The 22,833-nt window shown below is 34.9% G+C and overlaps 1 protein-coding gene across 4 annotated transcripts in view; it reads right to left on the reverse strand.

The window, feature by feature from the left end:
* Positions 1-608: 608 nt before the first annotated feature.
* The window catches only part of LOC129941094 (mpv17-like protein), a 33,741-nt gene continuing 11,516 nt past the window's right edge, over positions 609-22,833 (reverse strand). For all 4 annotated transcript variants that reach the window (XM_056049640.1, XM_056049642.1, XM_056049639.1 and 1 more), the window contains 2 exons: positions 935-1,142; positions 609-880 (listed from right to left, as the gene is read on the reverse strand). In XM_056049640.1, the coding sequence (XP_055905615.1) occupies positions 662-880; positions 935-1,142 (427 nt within the window). In that variant the 3' untranslated portion in view covers positions 609-661. The remainder of the gene's footprint in view (positions 881-934; positions 1,143-22,833) is intronic.

The following is a 22,833-nucleotide window of genomic DNA, read 5'->3' on the forward strand; positions in this document are numbered from 1 at the left end:
TTGCTACGGAACTGGAGAAAGTTGACACAACGACCCTTCTGAAACACTTAACAGAACGAAAACGTTTTCCTTTGATTCCCGACAACAGGGGAAATTTAGTGAAATAATCGACAACCGTTTAAATGTACAGAATCCCTCGCGATGACTTCGATAATAGATCTTCAAAGTCCACAAAGATCATTTCCTATAGTTGGGAATTTACCACCTTTTCAGTTATAAGACCAACACCTTCTGTTATATTCAAATTTTTTTTCAGAACCATGTGTCCTGCAAACGGACTACCATGGCACTTAATCAAAATTCTCAACCTATATATTTTCCTTACTACTAAATTTCACCCTTCACTTTCACCGTGAACCACGGCATCACTTACCCTAAAATGTTTTTAAAGTGGTCAAAATTCTCAACCTATGTGTTTTCTTCACTACTAACTTTTCATCTTGAACCACGAAATGACTTGCCCTTAAGTGTTTTAGAATCGCCCATCCTCTATTCTCCAGACACCAGCTTCCAAGACACCAGCTTCTTTGGGAACACTCCCCGGTAACATATCAGGACCGACATGTAATGTAATGTAATGTAATGGATTTTGAAATAAAGGAGTCAAGTATATTTACATCGTTTTTATTCTCTGAAGTTAAACTAACAATTTTTATTTGTACTACATTTCCAAGAAATGAATATCAATAACGTGGTGCTCCAAGTCTACGTCGGGAATTTCTAAATATTTTGTATACGCTAAAAATGCGGTCCACAACATACTGAAAAATGATGTAAATACCACCTGGTTTCGCTGTGGTATAAATGTAAAATTCACTGTTTGAACACATGGCCAATAAATAACTCCCACTTTGTAGGCATCGAAAAACTTGTTCCTTACCTACATTGATGTAAAATATAACCAAACATCAAATATATAATATATCCAACTTACTTCCCACTGTGCTTCATTAAAAGTTTTCCCATCAAATAAGCTCATTGTGAACATAAACACTGATATAGCCATTGGGTCGTATGATGCCTGCTCGGTAATCGCTTTGCAAATTGAAGAACTAACATCTCTTTTTGGCCACATGACTGCTGCTAACCGCATCCAAACATATAGTGTAGGACCCATAAAGAACGCACCAAATATACTAAATCTGGAAATGGTAACAAGTACAGTTATGTTTTGATTCTTTTTTCAACCAAGTTTTAATTCTTAAAAATTCAAATATTTACCTTATAAAGGATATACAGGGATGTAATGTAATGCGAACACTCAAGGGGATAAACTTTCGTTATTATGAGAAACAACGGTGTGAGCATTAGGAGCGGGACAGATTGTTTTAATGAGATATGTCGAAGTTATACTGAATTACATGATAGCGAGTATTAAATAAATCAATGATGATAATGACCAGTCTTGCTATGTGACGCTGCTTCCGATGGTGCATAAACCAAGCCTTTATTTTTGGTTCCCCGCAGATAGTGCAAGAATCGATTGATGGCAATCCATGTGGCTATCTATAAATGTTATTAACCAAATACCAAACCCGACTTTTCTTTGCAAAAAAACTTACTTCACCTCGACTGATCATCGATAAACGTTCCGAAATATCTTGACTTTCCAATAGACTCCGTCCTTATCAGCTCACAAACATCTGAGTTTATGCCCTCAAACAGGTCATTGAAGTTAAAGTGACAAGACGACGCGACGGACGCTCAGTGCGACATCTTCTGATTTCCATCACTTGTAGATAATCTCGACTGTTTCAATGAGAAACAATTCTAGCCGCTGGCACTGACATGAACAAAGTTAAGTCTATTTTCTTGTTCTGCTGTTGAAACAGAACGCCAATATCTGCCTTTTGTCTTTGAAGGTTCCTTGTCAAACACAACTTCATATCCCTTTTCATTTACCTTTCCTACTGATGAACAATTGGTGCGAGGGTCCGGTACCAGAGAGTTTTTTTCTCTCTGCCGGTACGAAATGAGCACCGTTTTGGATTTGAATCAATGCTAGTCAACAGGCTTTAATTTCAGTTGATGCTATAACTTCTCATTCAGCTTATTATCAGCTTCCCGGGAAAACATTTTTGATAGCCAACAAAATTTTAAAAGCTATTATGCGTTTCGCCCGAATAAAAATTTCAATTCGAACAGACCTTATCAACAGTTTGAATTCGAACAAATACATATTTACATATGTATGCTTGTTTTGACATTTGTGAAAACGAATTTTAGGATATAAACAAATTAATTGCATTAAAATTGTTGTTAAGAAACCATTTTGTTATAAATATTTACTAAGTATGTATAGCATAGCGATAGGTATCTTGTCTGAGCAAAATTATTGAGGATCGAGCAATTCGCAGAAATTTAAGGGATCACTCTAATTCTTTAGTAACGCGTGAGTCCTTGTATGTAAATCAAATCCTTGTATCAAAATTAATTAATGCTTATTTTTTTAGATTGCAACAGCATTTAAGTACATGTTGGAGGTGCTAACTTGATCCTTGTCCTCCGCGAAACGATGTTGGTTTAGCACAATCCTCTTCTAGTCTCGTACTCAGTGAAGTTCTGAAGAGTAGTATACAAAGGTAACTCCTACTCCTCCAAAAAACTTGGCACCAGAAAGGCACCGCAAGCCCCAATTGGGATGCATCCAAAGTTTCCTGTTTGATTTTAATTTTGAATAAGTGTTAGTGGTTGGATTTCTTGAACCATTTGTTTTTTCATTTAAACATTGGTTGGTTAGGATTTTCAGTAATAAATCGGTTGTGGGATTTTCTTATAGTTTTGTATGTATATACATATTTTATTGTATTCTTAAACCATTCTGGTAACAAATTCTTCCAAGTATTTGAAGGCATTTGTTTTGATGTGCACAAAAACTGGAGCATGTGATTTAAATAGTTTCCAGGAAAAAGATGTTCAGTGATGGCAATATTTACCAGTTTTATATTGACTATTTCTTATACATCTGCTGAGATCCTAAAAAACTTTCCGAAGCGAGAACATTGAGATTTTTATGTTGTATACAAATCTGAATGATGTCATTTCGTTCAAATTTGTTTATAGTTTTATATGGTGAAAAAGTATGGTACTCATATTTAGAAATATTCACTTATTTCAGGATCTCGGAAAATGTTCAATATTGTTAAGATTACTTTTTTAATTTAAGACCTACTGGCAACAAAAGTCCTGATTATGTTTTATAAGGCAAAGTGTAACCAAAGCTGCGTTCGGAATTTGATTGAAGACTGCATTATTCATAAAAATGTATTTATAGGATATTGAGTTGTCTATGCTTTCATACACCATCAATTTTCTGGTAGCAAATGTTAACGGACCGTTATGTTTTCTCCTTAAAAATTAATATCTTAACTGTCTTGATCGCAGAGCTTAATGCACAAGGATGTTATTCGTTTGACGTTCACAGATAAATAAATAACATTGCTTGGAACTTCTATGATTTTATAGCCAGGACTTACTTTAACAGAGAATTCATGTAAAATATGCGCCGATTGGTTATTAATGTACGTTCCATCTAATGTATTACATTCAATGCCGATTGTATTAACTCTATTAATGTTAGCATACAGATCTGGTTCGTGTAGTAAGTTTGCTTTCAACAACTTCTTACTAAACCCTTAAACCGAACCAAAATAATTTGGTTTTGAAAAGTCGATATCATCTGAACTGAAAATTCAAAATTTTAGATTTTAATTTCCATTTTCCTTAGATTTTTATTTTTTTTAATTACATAACATGTTATTAGTCTCAACCACATTTAAAATTGAATACCTACTATAAGTTCAAGTAGGTACATAATAAGAAAAATACTGAGCATTAAGTGTTGATTTATTCACACTTAAAGCAAGTGTTAACAACACGTTGAGTAAAAGACAAATGACACATCTTTCATTTTTACACATCATTTTATTCATATTATTTTATTCTTTTTCATGTTTATTATATTCTAAGCTTGTAACATGTATAATGTATATATACATATACATATTTACAGCGTTTTTTCATAGTAAGGGATCATTATCATTGGGTATATTTGTGTGTCCCCTGGACATATAAATCTTTTTGTTAAACTTAATGCCAATTTGTTTAAATTGTTTGTGTAAATTGTATGTAAATTACTCCTAAAGGTTTACATATTTTCATATGTTTAAATTTTATCAAATATACATATATCTATTCGTAATCGTTTGGTGACAGATCTTTTGACTCCTTTCACTTTATGGACAGATTTGGCATTTTGTACGGTGAATTTTAGCTCTAGAACCAAAAAATTTCACCATTTTTTCGCTTAGGTCTCGTCTTTAAACATATGTACCTGAACCTTTGATATTTATCCTAGGAATATTATGTTGGTTATTGGGATTAAAGTCATATTTATCAAACCTTAATGGTATACCAAAAATAAAAGCCTTCACATTTGATATTATCAATAAAGGAATCAGTATCCATATAATTAAGAAGAGAATTTTCATGATGTTTTGGTTTGATATAGTCATGGTGGAATGCATACATACGAATTTTTGAGAGCTCAAGTACTATGAAACCTAAATAAATCGGTTTGTTAAGTGGTGGAATTCATACATACGAATTTTTGAGAGCTCAAGTACTATGAAACCTAAATAAATCGGTTTGTTAAGTGTTACATTTACTCATTTGTATAGCTAACAATGGGTTAGATATTTCATCATCTTCATGGGAAAATTGTAATTGAGCTATGACAGTTACGTCTTGCAATTGAACTTCTAGCACCCATTGGTTTTCTTTTATTTTCCTATCGTGTAACAACTCTAACATCAGTACGCTTCTTAATATTTTCAATTGTTTTTCCATAAATAAAAAATTTATTAGCTTGAAAAACCTTTTATGGAAATCAGTTTAAGCTTTCTTTTTAAGTTCGGTATTAAGAGTAATATATAGTAAAGGTTCGTGTTTTTAAACACAATAAAACAACAAGCCTCAGTTCATGAAGCTATTCCATTTAATTTAATTTACTTTAATATCCAACTTACAAATTATACATTCTTACAAACATAACTTCGACGTCTTAATGAAGAGTGAGTTGGACGAGAAGTGAGCTTTGACAACTAGACTAATTAATTATTGGTTGTTCTTCAGGTACAACTTCATAGAAGATGAACTGAAGAAAAACCAAATGATAACGAATACAGCTATTTTATAGTCAGGCAAATCGTGGAAGAACATTTTCTGTATATAACACTTTCCCCACCAAGTTGTTTTAGTCTCCGAAAAACGTTATTTTTATTTGAAAAAGATTCTTCCACGATAATTTGCCTACAATCTTTAAATTAGAAATACCTAAATTTCAATAATTACTTTTACTTTTTTTTTTTACAAAATAACAATTTTTCACAAAATACAATTTTTTTTGCAAAATAACAATTTTTTTTAATATTACTTTGTTATTAATTTATTTTTAAGACATTCGCTACTTATTCGTTGCCCAATAATTTATTCCTTTCCAATCAAACCTCAACTCAACTGAAACTAATCTTATTACTTTTATTTTCAATAAAGGTACATTTTTAGAACATAATTTACAATTCAAAAAGTTACATTTTTCTTATTAATGTTGTTTTCTTTTGGTTAATAGTGGATTTCCGTTTGCTTTTTGTAAAATTAGCAATAATTATTTTTCTTTCCAGTTATATGTACATATTTTTGAACTTGTGTTGCAAATATTATTACCAAGCTGACAGGACCTGATCCGCGGTCTTCAGAGGAAAAATCCGCTGGAGAGTCTAGGGGCTCTCGAAAAGACCGAGTACATACTTAGTTTTGGCATAAGCAATGCTAAAATTAAATGCAGAGTCGGGGAACAGACACCGACAAAGCTGATGACAACGTTGAGGTTGACAATGTTATAAGCGGAGTCGGGAACCCCAGCGAGTTGCCGGGCCCCAGCTCTGCAGCTAAAAATAATTAAAAAACGCGCTGAAGGTCATCCAGATTAATCTGAAGCACTCTCAATATGTAAGAATTTTAGCACTCCCGATCTGACAGTTGTCAGATTTGAAGATAAGAATACATAGGGTTTGCTGTTGGCCTCTTTTTACTCTGGCCATAATGCACCCTCACCTCCGGAGGAGGTGTGCAAAATCATAACCGAAGCTAACATCAAAAAGGTAAACCTTCTGATCGGAGGCGACGCATGAGCTCGGCATACCCTTTGGGGAAGTTCTGAGATCAACGAGCGAGGTGAGTCACTTTTTGATTTTATTATTGAAAATAATATGACCATTTTTAACAGAGGCAATACTCCCATTTTCGTCTTTCCGAGCTCGGATGGGTGGCCGATGGGAGGATGTGCTTGATGTTACTTTACTAAACAACCGTAATTTATTATTGGAGAATTTTAGGGTTTCCCCTTTGAATTCGTTGTCGGATCACAAGTGGATTTTCTTTCAAATTAATTTAGAGTCCAAATTCAGTCAAATTGCTTATTCTAAATTAAGCAATTTAACGAATCTCACATAATCGATAGGAGACCTTGAATCAAAGGTGAAAACCTTTGAAACTTCTATAAGTAAAGTTTTTAGAGTCTCTTGCTCAGTTAAATATAGCCGTAAAACCCTTCCTTCTTGGTGGAATGAAGAACTGTCCAGTCTTAGGAAAATGACGATGACAATTTTCAATATCTGCCACAAACAGAAGAATCGCTCGTTAAGCGGTGTAGAAGACTTTATTCGAGAATGGATTATTTCCATGCTCAACGGTAGGAAGATGCGAGCCACTCTAGGCAATACAATCGCAACAAAACACGTGAGTAGGGGAACACCCCAGGGTGGTGTTCTTTCGCCTCTTCTATGGTTTCTGGTCATGGATACAATTCTCGTTAAATTAGAGAGATGGGGAGTGAAGGCGGTAGCCTATGCGTAAAGTAAATCTGAACTGTTGCTCTTTACCACCAAAACTAAAGTACCGCCCTTCACGCTACCTCGACTCAACGGTCAAATCCTATCATTGTCTTCCAGTGCAAAATATTTGGGAGTTATACTAGACGATAAACTAAACTGGAAACTAAATATTGAAGTATGGGTTAAGAAGGCCTGTGTTGCCTTCTACGCCTGCAGCAAAACTTTCGGTAAAAAGTGGGGACTTCAGTCGAAGATGATTTTATGGACGTACACAGCCGTAGTATGTCCAATCTTAACATAAGGGTTTTAAGGTTATTTTCCCATCCAGAGAAGATTGAGAGGGTGACATCGTGTCGATAGGTTTCGACACAACAATCTTTACTGACGGCCCAAAGATGGAGTGCGGAGTTGGTTCTGGGATCTTTTCTGAGTCTCTAAATGTAGCCAAATTCTTTAGGCTTCCTGTCTTTCCTCGCGTTTTCAGGCTAAACTACTATCAATAAGGGAGGCTTGTTAGATACTTAAACAAAGCCCAAACCAAAACCGAAATGCGGCTATCTTTACAGACAGTCAGGCAGCTGTCAAAGTCATTAACTCGGCCATATCCTCATCTAAATTGGTCCAGCAATGTCGAGATGAGCTTGCGAGCCTGAATATTAACCTCGGTGTCACCCTGATCTGAGTTCCAGGCCATAGTGGTATCGTGGGAAATGAACGGGCTGACGAGCCAGCCAGGCCCTTGATAGCTCACTTGCGGAAATGGTTAACAATCCTCTTGGTGCTATGAAAATCTTTTCTATCTACCAAACTGAATAAAAACGAAGGTGGAGCAATTTACCCAACTGCATTATATTTAGGAACATATGGCCCACCTATAATAAAACCCGTACAAAGGATCTTCTATGCAGGCCAAGGCAAGACATAGCCAGGATTGTTGCGGTTTGTAACGGACATTTGCCTATAGAAGTTCATGCAGAGCGGTTGGTTATCTCTTACAACACCTTTTGCCGTAGCTGTAGTGACCAAAAAAAAAGTGAAACGATATTCCATTTCCTCTGCAAATGTCCTGCTTTTGCAAACACTAGAATGAAATACTTTGGAAAAGCATTCTTTTACGAACTTGATGATCACAGGTCAAACGAGTTTTTGGTATCAAAACGGCGCACTGAAGCTCTAATTGGATCTCAGGCAAGGTTGCATTGAGATCACCATTTCTACCTACCATAAAAAAGGAGAGAGTTTTGTTAATGATATGTGTGCTTAGAATATACAGATTTCGCCAGTTAATTTTCGACAAATACATTTAGTAAATAAACTGAACGCGCACCGCTTTTACACATCAACGAGTAACCGACTGTACGAACTCATTTGTCAATAGGGATAAGACGTTTCCATTTTCACAACATGACAGCTCAAAAGGAAGGAAATGCCTGTCGACCTTTTTGTTTTTTTTTTCCATTTATTTACTGTTGCGAATTTAAAAAAGTTTATAAAATAGAAGCTGACCTTTGTAATTAATAAAACTATACCAAAATCCAACATACTAATGAAAAAAAATAACTGATAATCATGAAAAAAATAAGTACTCACTAAACTTTAAAAGGAAAAAATAAATAATTCATTATGAAAGCGAGCAAAAGATGCATTTAAGTGAATTTAATGAATTTAATGAATTTCATTGAATGTGAAATGGAATCTCGGGGTGTCTGCAACTGAATTTCAATTGTTTTGATGTTTGTACCTTCTTTTCAATTGTTTTTTGTAGTATTTAGTGTTTCGTTTTGTTTTTTTTATATATAATACAATTCCCATCGGATAAGAATTTATTAAGTTTCCTGTATTTTGGTTTCGACTTGACAAATGTTCTATTTTTAACCAAATCTTGACATTGGTCGAAGTTCTTATTTTTAATATTTGTATTCCTATTTTCTATTGTTTTTTCTTTTTGGTGTATGAAGTTTTCATAATGTTTTTCAATCTCTTCTTTGCTTATGTTCTTGCAAGGAAAATCTATTGGTCTGAGTTTTGCCGTAGAGTGGATTGTATTATTATAAATAGTGATAATGTTGAATATTTTGTTATTTAATTCCGAGTTGTCATTGGAAGCATTGGAAATTCTCAGGTATTCGTTTAGCCCCGTTTAATGATACGAAACCTTAACATAAAAATCATTACGTCAAACATAATTTATGTGTAAGAGGAAGTGTCGCATAAATTATTTAAGTAAGGCATAAATGATTGAATCAATCGTTTAAATTGCCCCTACCGCCTAAACGGGGAGAGATAGACCCCCCTTATACAGTAAAAAATGCTTGGTTTTAAATGTTCTATACAAATCCGACAATAAGCTTTGTCGCCTAAGTTATCGTACTCTCCCCAATTAGTTTTTTTCAAAATCTACTTTAACGAGATTTTTAGTCGAAAACCAATTTTAATCATTTTTAGCAGAATTTCTAAAATAGTGTTTATATTTTACATGAACAAAACCAAATTGGATAAATTAAATTAATTTGAAGTCAATATCTCGCATTGTCCACGAGATTTCGAGATCCGACCATAATTTTTAACCAATGTTGTGTACTATTTTTTGTAGATTTTAATTTCTTATGAAAAAACTGAGTGTTGTTGCATTTTTTATATAAAAATTACTAAATGTCGAAAACAATATTTTCTGTGAGATAAAATTAGTTTGAAGCCAATATTTTTATGAAGATATTTGAGTCGAAAAAAATTTTTACCAACGTTTAATAATGTTTTATTTTTTGTAAAAAATGTCAATTCGATTTTTCTCAAAATCATACTAGCTGTCAAAAACGTTATTCTTCGTTGATCAAATTTATGTTATAGGTAAAATCATTTTTTGTTGGTAAAATATTCAAATATTAAATTCTTGGTCGAAGACATAGCTCTTGCAATGTGACCTCGAACGAGTTTTGTCAATTCTGTTGATTCGAGAATTCTAATAACCTTAACTTTTCGGGCCGTTCTGTACGCAATTAGATCGTCGGCGTACGCAATTGCCTTTGTAAGACTACCTATCAGATCGCTGGTGTAAATGCTGAAGAGAATCGGTGAATTCACCGCTCCCTGTTGAAGGCCAGTTTTAGTTGAGAATGTTGTGGTAGAAGTTACATTGCCACTTTTGACAACAAACTTTCTACCGTTAACCATATCATAAAGTATATACAACAATGGCTTGCTTATGCCAAGCCTGGTCAGTTTTAGGTAAAGACCCTCTAACCATACGGTGTCAAAAGCCTTTTCCAAATCAACCAGAACAGCACCTGTGCATTGTTGTGTTGATTTATTCCATTGGATATCAGAAACGAGTTTAGACGCAGCATGAATTGTGTCATGGCCCTCCTTGAACCCGAACTGTTTATCTGGAATTATTTTGTTGTCCGCAGCCCACTTAGTCAGAGCCCTATTAATGATTTTTTCGAAAACTTTGCTGATGCTCGGAAGAAGACTTATTGACCGAAGATTTGACGGGTTGGAGTTGTCCTTTCCCTTTTTATGGAAGTACCAATGAAATGATGGTTAGTACGTTGGACTGTCATGCGAGGAATTGACAATTTCTCCAAGAGTAATTCTTGTCATGAAAAAGTGCTTTCTCGAATAAGTCGTTCGGATTCGGCATATAAACGGTATGTCCCCTCCATCCTTGCAATTACTCACACACAGGAATGGTTGAGAGTTGTAAGTCACTAATTTATAATTTATTTTTTTATGAACAACAGCGGTACTCCAATGCACTGGATAATATGCATTATTCAATGCATTATTGAAGAGTGTGATGTAAATTGCCTCAATCGGTAAATGTCTTAGTACAACGTTGGATATACCATCAACACCTGTTGACTTTTTATTGAATTGAAGATGATCTGAAGCTCAACCTTCGTCACTTACAAAGGACATCCTCCTGTTTTCTCGGCGATTATGGCATTTGCCAAGGAATCGTTATTGAACCGCATGAAACCGCTGTTCCCAGATCGCCATTGTGTCATATTATTTCGAAGGTAAAAGTGATTAAGTAGGGCTCTGTTTTGCTAGAAAGCAGCTCCCACCGCCTCCACTTTTTCCTTCGGATCTTCAATAATTTAAAAGTCATCGTCAAAGATGGATTTTTCTGGATCTTTTTGCGCTTTCCTGAGTACGTCCCTGTTCTCTTCAGTTCTTTGGAGTTTCAGACACGGAAGGTTATCATAGTTCTTTTTGCTGAATATCTTGTTGATTTTATGGAACATACTAGGGTTACTAGAATTAACTGACCGTATCTTACGGTCCCAGTACATGTTAATTAATAACCTGTAGTTCTCCTCAATCAACAGATTGACATTTTTTATTGACGACGTCAGCGTCCTAACCTCCAAGTCCAGTGGGTCTGTGAGTCGTCTGTACAAGTTTTAAGTCTTGTCAGTAAACCACTCTTGTGCCTACGTAGTGCGTAAATAGTCAGGTTTCTGTAAGCGTTCATTTGCTCCCGGTTTTTTGTGTTTTGGTATTATCCGGTTCATCGATCATTTTATTGTTTCGTCCATCTGTTGTTAATGTTGGTCAATTTCTCTATTTTTCAAGTTTCTGTTGTTTGGTGGGGATATGTCAATTGAACAAAATTCTCTCGTTAAGGCTTTGGTGAAACGAGGCCAACGCATCTTACTGTAATTGTAAGAGTGCGTTGCAACGTATTCCTCCAACTCCACACGTAGTTCGGAATCTGCACTACAGCAGCCAGTCCACAGTGATCACTGTCATACTGGACTGTTACTGTTGTAATTGTTAGGCTGGTGTCGTACAGCAAAAGATCCAGAAAGGAAAGGAGCCGCTTCTTGAACACGATGGCTTTTCAAAGTTCGTAAAGAAATATTGTTTTCAACATTTTGAAAAATGTTGAGAAAAATCGAATTGACAGTTTTTTTACAAAAGATAAAAACCTAAAAAAAAAAATTATAAAAGTTGGTAAAAATTGATTTTCGACTCAAATATATTTTCAAAACTTTGAGATATTGGCTTTAATTTACTTTTTTCTTTCGAAAAATCTTGTTGTAAACATTCAGTTAAAGTTTGAAAAAATCGAATTGACAGTTTTTTTTACAAAAAATAAAAACCTAAAAAAAATGTATAAAAGTTGGTAAAAATTGATTTTCGACTCAAATATCTCTTTAAAAATTTTAAATATTGGCTTCAAAGTAATTTTATATCAAATAGCTTTTCAAAACTTAAAAATATTGGCTTGAAACTTATTTTATTTCACAGAAAATATTGTTTTCGATATTCAGTAATTTTTATATAAAAATCCAACAGTCCGTTTTTTCAAAAAAAATAAAATCTACAAAAAATAGTATACGCAAATTTGGTAAAAATTGATACGAGTACATATAGACAAACTTTTAAGCAAGACAAATCGACAGACGGGATGGGAAGTTATCAGTGTGGGTCGCATCCCAGCCTCTTTTTGGTTTTGTTTTTGTAATGATTTAAATAATTGAATACATATCTCTGATTCATGGAATTTACAATTGGAAACAGGGTAATTGTTATAAACACAACATTTACTAATGCCAGAAAAAGATACACATAACAATATTGTTACGTTTCGTTTCCATATAGGCTTTGGCATAGAAAAAATCTATAATGGTAATAAGGCCTTTGGTGGTTTCTCCTTTTTTTAATTAAACTACAAAAATATTTATATTTTTATAGTCATAATATTTTTTCTGCCATAAATCGCCTTATTTTCTGTATCTTGACATGAGATAAGGTTCTTTTTAAAACTTTTCGAATAGTCTCAGCTCGGTGTGACCTTTCAAAGAATTCTGACTATTTTGGGTGACAGAAAAAGGCCCTATACCCATTCCACGATTTTTTTTCACTAGCTTATGAACACTAGCATTATCTTCATATACTTTTGCTTTTCTGTACCCTAGGTTTAAAAATGTGTGTCTTAAATTATATGCTTTATTAATTTAATAATACTATCTTGATCCCATAAATTTATTAAATCGGTTATCAGACCACATTTTTTGCTAAAAATAAATTTTTGTTACTTTTTCCTATCAGGGAAATTGATCTATAGATTTGCAAGATTAGATAATGGTGTACATTGATTATTGGTAAGATTTGATGCGGTTAATGTCAATGACTAAGTGTCTACTGTATCAATTCGTCTTCTTTTTTTACTTGCAGAAAATACTTCCTGCTGTTTTAAAATAAGAAATTACTATATTACAATAAACTTTATTTAATTGTTCTTTGTAAGTTCCTATGTCTATCTAAGTGAGATTCACAGTTGGATTATCGCTTAAATGTTTGTTGGTGAAGGACATTTTATTCAATAAATAATACAGTATTAAGTTTTGTTTAAAAGACGAGACTTGACTCTGTAATTTTTCCATTATTAATGCTTTTTTAAGAGTATCTGCCTTAGGTAATATTCGATTTTTAATTGGGCGTGTGAGGACCTTAATTAAAACGAATGTAATGCTTTGTATCTTCAGAGAAACTCAGAAAAGTAAAACTGAATATACATACATATGCCAAAAGTATTGAAATGTCTGAAGGACATTTATGTGATCTATTAAAAATAAAAAAATAGCAAAGATTTTTTTGATTTAAGCATCCTACTTATAGGAACTATATGGCATGTTTGCCATCGTAAAAAATGTCAAACTCGAAATTTTAATGAAACATGACATTACGATTGTGGAGCAGTCGAACAAAGTGTGTCCTCAGATTCGCCTATTTGTCTGGCTTGACCCCTACAGCCCAAACCATTCGGTCGATTGATCAAATTTGGAAATTTGAAAGGATTTCGTTTATTTTGTAAGGACTAAGAATAACAATAGTCAACATACAAATTTTTGGGGAAAAGTCGAAAACTCACTTCTAAAACGAACCGATAATATTTTAGTTTTTTGTTCTTAATTTGGCTTCTTTCAATAAGAAACAAATAGCTAGTTTTGCTCCAAAAGGGTTTTTAGGTTTTTTTTCAAGATTTAATCAACCGATCAACTGTTTCAATAATATTTGATGATGGAAAATGTCATTGTTTTTATTTGTGATAAAAAAAAATTTAAGCATAATTAAACGAATTTACGTCATCATTTTTGTACGATATTTTAAAGTAAAACGTTATAAGCTCTTCATTACTGCATAATAAAAATATTAAATAATAAATAATTGTGGGTTTGGTTGTTGGATCATAAGTTCTTGATTTAATATTTCATGTTTGTTTGATTGGGCTTTTACAAAATTGTATGTACACAAAATTTGGTTAAAAAAAACCCTCCAACGATTTTCAAATAAAAAATTAAAAATGTAAGCCTTTTTCGAGAAATCAAGTGACTTTTAATTTGCGAAAACAAACATGATGATACATTTTTAAATCCAAAAACACAGGAAACAGACTGAACATTGAATAGACTCTTTGGATATATGATCAATTTTGTGCGATCCAGTCCTGCGTTTTATTTCTACTTCAACTTCAAGCTCAAATATTTCAAAATCTCCCAAAACCAATCTTAAAAGTATTGAGGTTATATAAAAAACTCACGATACATTCAGCTTGCTATTCTTGCACCTTCTGATGTACCTGATTTCAAGAGAGACTGAAGGTTTAAAAATAAGAAAAACTTTATATTTACCATCTTTGCGACAATTTCGGTTCTTAATAAAGATTTCTTCAGCCAGTTTTTCCCTTAATGATGTTGAAATTTCATTTGAAAGTTTTTCTAGCTTTCAAAAACTAACTAACTTAAGGTGGCGCTACAGTCCTGTGTGAACTAGGGCCTCACCCAACAAACTTCTCCATCTAGCTCGGTCCCTAGCTAGATGTCTCCAGTTTCGCACTCCAAGTTGGGTCAGGTCACTTTCCACTTGTGCACGCCACCTGATCCACGGTCTTTTCCTAATTCGCTATCCTTTGGGTGTGGATTCAAAGACCTTCCGGGCCGGAGCTTTGGTTTCCATGCGCTCTACGTGACCCACCCATCTTAATCGTTGGATTTTTACCCTTCTGGCTAAGTCTACGTCGCTATAGATACAACCCGTACAGCTCGTCGTTCCATCTTCTCCTCCACTCCCCTTCGATGCATACGGGACCGTAGATCGCACAAAATACTTTTTTTTCGAAACGACCCATAGTGCTTTTGTCATAGTCCATGCTTCTGCACCGCATAGCAGGACGGGGATGAGGGTCTTATATAGCGACACTTTGGTCCTTCGAGAGAGGGTTTTGCTACTCAATTGCATTCTTAGCCCAAAGAAACATCGGTTAGCAAGAGTTACTTTTCGTTTGATCTCAGCGCTGGTGTTGTTTTCTGCGTTTATAGCGGAGCCTAGGTAGACGAACACCTCGACTACCTCAGAGTTGCGTCCGTCGATGGTGACATTTTGACCGAGACGTAAGTGTTGTGGGTCCTTTCTTGACGACAGCATGTACTTTGTTTTGCCCTCATTACCAGTGAACCAATTTTTGCCACCTCTGCCTCAATATTCACAAAAGTCAATATCATCAGCATATGCTAGTAATTGGATTTTCTAAAACCTTTTTTGACATCGAAAGGTTCTGTTAAGTTGTGTAGGAAATGCTTTTAATTTCTATGTACTTTTATCTTCCTTTTTTTTTAAACCAATAGTCGGTAAAGTTAGTACCCGTGGCATGATGGTTAGTGCGTTGGACTGTCATGCAAGGGGTCTTGGGTTCAATCCCTGCCTGTGCCACCTTAATTTAAAAAATATAATTTTCGCGGGTACTGCCTCTTGCGAGGAATTGACAAATCCTTCAAGAGTAATTCTTGTCATGAAAAGTGCTTTCTCAAACTAGCCGTTCGGATTCGGCCTAAAATTGTAAAATTTTATGTTTTGATCAGAGATACGGCTGGGAAAATCTATTTCCGGAATTGCTTCCGGCGCCATGTTTAAAACGCTCTCTCGTACAAAATGACTGGCACGCTGAGGGTTGTCGTCTGACTATAAAAAGGAGTGACTGCCAAACTTCAGCCTCTTTTGTGTCAATCATTTGCCCGGGTCGCTTTCGTCATTCGGAAATTATTTAAATTTTGTTTGAAAAGATATTAAAATATATACATATTTTAGTGCAAATTTTCACGTAATATTTTTATTACTTTTTTTCCGGAACACTAAAACTAATACAAAAATCTTGCAATGCACGTGCCGAGATCGTTGTGAAAAAAAATAAAAATCCATACAAAAAACCTTAGAAGGAATAAAAGTGTAGAAAAGAAAACCTATAATACTCGTACATGCAAAAGAAAAAATAAATAACCCTATCAAAAAAATACTTAACGTGAACAAGCAAAAAAAAACAGCACAAGTGCACAAAACTCCACCAAAAAGTGTTACTTTGCTCTAAAGCACCCAAAAACAATGTCTACGACACAGGATTACCCTAGACCAAACTATTAACTACTACTCAACATCTTTGAAAGAAATCTTAAAGAAATGTCATAATTGCAGGCTGTACTCAAAACAGTAGTGCAGACTATACCTACGGTCTAAGCGAGAATTTCTCACCATCTCATCATCGGCTTCCTCACCAAACTTACTTCACTTCCTGAATTATTAAATTATGTATTTTTTTTATCGTATCATTATGTAATTTTTTGTATATGATTTCCCTACTTTTTTAAATAATATCCCTAATAATACATATGTATTTCACCTCTATCCTTCCGTGTTCACCATAAATTATTAAACGTCGTGTTTTAACTTGAATTTAATAATATTGCCATTGGTAAAGTCTATGGAAGTCTCCAACTTCTTCAAGTCACTCGAAATTTCATCCCGATCAAAACTAAACTGCTACTTGCTAAGGCCCTTAAACTACCATTTGTGCTGTATGGGTGTAAAATCTTTTGTAAACTAGACTGTGTGACCAGCCGCAAATTGAATGTGGCCTACAACGATATTGCCCGCTATATTTATAATCTACGTCGTTATGATCACATATCCATTTTTGCGGTACGGATTTCTGATTGAAGCCTAGACAGTTTAATAGACTTTCGCTCTCTGAGTTACCTGCATGAAATCATCCAAACACATCAGCCTGATTATCTATACGGTAAGCTGAATTTCCCTCATTCAACAAGGTCCTGTGCTTTAATATTACCACGATTCAATTTTCTAAATACTGATCGTCAATTTTTTATTCATATTGTACGCCTTTGGAACTCTCTCTCCATCGCTATGAGAAGAATAAGAAGCGTAAGTAAATTTAAATTTTTACTTTTCAACTTTTCGCAAATAATTGATGTTAAATTTCTTTTTCTTTATATAAATATGTAAATAGATGCTTAATTTCCTAGTAGTACCTATCTACTCATAAAAACATCAAAAACATGCTCCAGCGTACTCAGCTTCTTCTGAAATAGGCTAGAGCCAAGAAAAATAAGGAACCTGAATATAAAAGGGCTCCAACGGATAATTGTTTTACCGTTCTTAATGCAAATAAACGCACAAAAGAGGTATGTGTGTCTTAATTTGTTGAAATTGCATTTTAAAATAATTAAGTGAAGAAGTCTTAGAAACAGTGATGTAAATTTGACTCCTAATATTGACATGCTTCATCACGAGCTACATCAATTCCGTCAAGACAGAGCTGAAGATAAGACAGAAGATCGAGGTGAAGGTCTAGTCACAGAAGTCTCATCTCATCAAACACCAAAGCGCAAAACTAATCCAATATACTGGAAAAAGAATAACGCAAAAAGATTGAGAAACTCAGGTAAGTCGTATCAATCGGTTTCAAAGTCAAAAAGATTTATACGCGGAAAAGAAATGGGGCCACCATGTAACGAAAAATGCAGGGATGACTGTTCGGAAAAATTAACCGAGAATGACAGAGATTTTTTTTCAACTTATTGGGAAATGATAGATCTTCAAAGGCAATGAGAATTCCTCGCTCGCAGTATTGAAACATTAAATACTAAGTACAGGTACATAAGAGAAGAACCAAAATGGGCACCCGCAAAAAAAGAAAACAGTAGCTTTTCCTTTCAAATGAAGAATACAAAAATTGGAGTTTGTAAATTATTTCTTATGAACACACTGGTGGTATGACGACACTTGTCGAAAAACGAGGTAAACATGGAAAGCATTCTCATTTAAATGAAATTATCAAACAAAGTATGCGAGATTATATTTCCTCCATCCCTCGAATTGAGAGCCATTACTGCCGTCAGAACTCAACACGTGAGTATAAAGATGGTTCAAAAAGCATTGCAGATTTACATCGTGACTACGTTTCCGTTTGTAGAAACAAAAATTGCTCGTATGCGAATTACCACCTGTTTAGAAATATCTTCAAAAGTGAATACAAGATCTCGGTTTTCCGTTCCAAAAAGGATCAATGCGAAGATTGTATGGTATTCGTAAATGGGGACTCCCAAACTGAAGAAACTCTTCGTGAGACATACGATGCTCAGCTCATCTTATTGAAAAAGACTTGTCAAGGAAAGAAAAAGATGATGACAAAAAAAATGATGTTATTAATATCTTCGTTGGAACTTCTTTGATCTGCAGGCTGTTTTACCATGTCCTAGGGGAGATGTTTCTGGTTTTTACTACACTTTAAAGTTGTCAGTACACGATTTTACAATTTGTAACCTTAAGGACACTGATGATGTACGGTGCTTCGTTTGGTTCGGCCTTATAAAGTTACTGAAATGTCTTTCAGCAGTTTTTTGAACATCAAAAACCTAGAGTCAGAAATAAATTTCGGCAAAAATTACAGTTAAGGTCACCGACATACGCATTATTAAATTCGATAAGGATCACCCAAAAACTGAAGATCTTACGAACAACAATCTGTGAATTAATTTTACTTTTATTATTAAATAATTTAGGTATTACCTATATTACCTATATTCAAAGATTTCTCAAAAAAAGTTCTTACAACAATATATAAATAAATATTATTTTCTAATTATTTTTATAAAAAAAGATTAAAATGAAGTTCCTTCCAACAAATCGAGTTTGATTTTTTAATTCTTATATTAAGACACTATTTCTTCTGAGCATACAAAACGGCGCTGCACAAAAGGACTAGAGCTGGTCGCGAGCTCTACGAGCAGAAGAGGAGAGAGGAACACCGGCTTCTTAGATGGAAAAAAAGAGAGCATGAGAAGCGCGCGATCGAGGAGATAGAGGGATGTCACAACAGGAACAGGTTCGTAAATTTTACCAAAAGGTAAAAAAAAAACTCCCAAAGGTACCAGCCACGAACCGAAGCCTGTAAAGACGATCAGGGGAACATCGTAGTAGAACCGCAGTCAATGCTGAGAATATGGAAAGATCATTTCTCCAAATTATATAACGGCGATGACGAACCGAATTCCGCTGTAAGGGAGATAGAACCACTCAACCTCGGTGACCCAGATCAACAATTCCACCTACCCGACCTTGACGAGTGAAGATAGCTATATCTAAACTTAAGTCAAACAAAGCTGCTTGAGCTGACGGCATCGCTGCCGACCTATTCAAAGCAGCAGGCGATGACTTGGTACGAATAATGCTGTTTAGATCGGAATTTAATGAGCTTATCATATTTTGTCGTTGCAGTTCCACATCCGAAGAAGAGGGATGTGAGTCTGAAAAAAAAGTGTGGCTTCAGACCAGGAAAGTCCACTATCGACTAAATATTCACACTACGGCAGATCTTGGAAAAAACCCAGGAGCTTCAAATCTATACCCACCATCTCTTTATCGATTTTAAAGCCGCGTATGACAGCATCTATAGGGAAGAGCTCTACCGAGCAATGTCTAGTTTTGGCATCCCTGTCAAACTTATCCGTTTGTACAGAATGACGATGGAGAATGCACGCTGCTCTATCAAGGTCGGAAAAGATCTTACCGATGCATTTGATGTCAAAAAAGGTTTTAGACAAAGCGATGCACTGTTATGCGACTTCTTCAACATCGTTCTGGAAAGAATTGTGCAAAACTCAACCGTCAACACTAGAGGCACAATCTTCCAAAGGTCCATCCAATTACTCGGATACGCAGATGATATTGACATAATTGGAAGAACAAAGCGTGATGTCAGTGGAGCGTTTTTGAGCATTGCGACGGAAGCGAAGAAGATGGGTTTAGTGGTCAATGAGGGCAAGACCAAGTATATGCTGTCATCAAAAAAGGACACTGAACGACGACTTCTTGGACAAAACGGCACCATGGACAGCTATAACTTTGAGGTAGTTAAGGACTTTGTCTACCTAGGCACCGCTATTAATGCAGACAACGACACCAGCGTTGAAATCAAACGAAGAATAACTCTTGCAAATCGCTGCTTCTTTGGACTTAGAAGGCAATTGAGAAGTAAAGCCCTCTCTCGAGCATGTTAAATCACCATCTATAAGACACTCATCATCCCGGTTCTCATTTATGTCGCTGAGTCCTGGACCCTGTCAAAGAAAGATGAGAGCGTCTTAGGATGCTTCGAGAGAAAAATTATTCGGGTGGTTTTTGGTCCCGTACGCATAGATGGAGAATGGAGAAGATATAACGACGAACTGTACGGGCTGTACAGCGACACTGACCTAATTAGCAGAATTAAAGTCCAACGGCTTAGATGGCTAGGTCATGTAGAGCGGATGGACATCAACCCTTCAGCCGGGAAGGTCTTCGAATCGAATCCCGAGGGACGGCGCAGTAGAGGAAGACCGCGACTCAGGTGGCGCACGCAGGTGGGAGAGGACCTCAACAAACTTGGGGTGCGAAACTGGAGATAGCTAGCTAGGGACCGAGCTGGCTGGAGACGCTTGTTGGTTGAGGCCCAGGTCCGCCCCGGACTGTAGCGCCACCTTAAGTAAGTAATTTCTACTGATCAATGAATCAACTCCAAAAGAAAAAAAGATAGAGTGAATATCATAATTTTTTCTTTAAAAATCAATTAATTTGGAGAGGGTTTTGGAAATCTTTTAATTTGGCTCCTAAGTCATAATTTTGTTGAATTTCGGTAGATAATATAAAGGAGTAGCTAATCCAATGCATTAAAAAAGAAAACAAAAAATTCTTGGTATAAAGAAAATAGTGTTATGCAAAAATTTTTTACTCAAAAACTTCAAACTCATTTTGTGAAGAATCAAGTTTTTTGAGTTATGAAGGTTTTCTTAAACAGCGACGATAAGTACATACTAACTTACGTGGTGAACTAAGAAGCGACTAGACAGTAATTAGATCAATAAATAATTAAATATGTATTTGAAGGCATAAGATTTTTTTTAATAATATTTTTTTTATTTGTTTGGAAAATTTTCAATAAAAAAAAGTAATTTCATTAAATTAAATTAATTAAAACTATTAATTTATCCTAAGTGTATGCTATATTTTACTTGATCAATCAATATTTTGTATTGCAGACTAGGAATATTTTGCATAAATGTACATATGTACATAATATACCTAACCTAGAAATACCCAAAAAACAAACAAACGAAAATACGAGACATTTACTTAAATTTGTTTTTAAAGTTAGGGTTACGAAAATTATTTGTTCGATAAGATTTCACAATTAAAAGTTCCGTAAAAGGAAAAATATAAGAACATATGTAACTTGAAGGAATTTCGAAAAGAAAATTACTTGTGGTTAGATACTATGCCTATGCCTACTTAACTTATATCATTGTTATCGACGGTTGGTTTGTTGAAAGATTGTTTTTTGTTCTTTTTTCATATTATTTTTGATTGTATTTTATAGATTATCATTATGATTCGCTTAAGTTGATCGATGTAATTTTTATTTTTTGGTTATGAATAAAATGTAATATGTAATGATAATAGCCTCCCTACTATATGATGGAATATGAAACTGTCAAAGTCCCTTTTACCCAAAAAACACATCGGTTCCGTTACAGTTGTTTCCAACCTTCTCTGATTGCATCTTTTCAATGTTGCCACTGGTTCTCGATAAATTGTGTTGGCAGCAGAGCTTTGAAAGTGGTTACTTGTAACTCGGTGGTAGAAGGATTTGGCGATCTCTTGCGATTGTAGCCGTTAAACGTTGTAGATTCTCCCAGCATTATCCTGTTTTGCCTTGGGTCTGGAAACCCAAAGTCCTACCTTGGCTTAAACGACGATCCCAATATGGTCAATATGGTTCACGTTAGATTGATCTGGAGAAATCCAAGTTCCTTTGTGGATGTTGAGGTGTTGAAAACACGTTTTGGCTACCATTACGTTTCGCCCCCCCCCCCCGGGCAAAATTTATGATCCCCTGAGCCTGAGTTTTCAAAAAACTTCCAGGTTAAATCCCTGAGTATAATATAAACTGGGGCTAAACATTGTCACTTTCTGCTTGTCATCAAACAGTTCTAAAGTTAGTCCAGGTAAATCAGAACTGAGTATATTCGGAATAGATACAAATTTGGAACGTGCTTTGTTACTCGTTTGAACTTATCAAAGCATATATCAGACCCTATCAAATGCTAAATAGAGAAAATAAGTTGATTATGCATTCCAATGACAAAATGTTTTGAGGAAGATGATTCAAATCGAAGTTGGGTTAGTAAGGCGTGACCTTTACACAAAACATTTATTGAAACCAAGCCAATACTGAGGTAGAACCTATAGGTACAAGTGATTGACATACTAGAAATTCTTCAAATTAGTCGTTGACGGTGAACTGTACCTTTACTTATTAGTACCACTAAAGATCCTTAACCCATGGGAAAAAGAACTTCCTGATAGTCTCCAGATTTATCAATAATCTCAGCAATAGCGGTAGATAGAACCAAAGAGGAGAGATGAGAATGATCAGCCGAATGATTGGCAATTGCTGAATTTTTATGAATTTTTGTAATTGTTTAAAAATTGAATTTAACAACGGAGGTAGGAATATGTTAACTTTTATTGTATGCTTTATGTCCTGAATTGAAAGAAAAAAAATAGTATTAATTGCAAGTGTTAACCGTAACTAAAGTAA

Source organism: Eupeodes corollae, chromosome 1 (genome assembly GCF_945859685.1).
Source record: "Eupeodes corollae chromosome 1, idEupCoro1.1, whole genome shotgun sequence".
Taxonomy (NCBI): domain Eukaryota; kingdom Metazoa; phylum Arthropoda; class Insecta; order Diptera; family Syrphidae; genus Eupeodes; species Eupeodes corollae.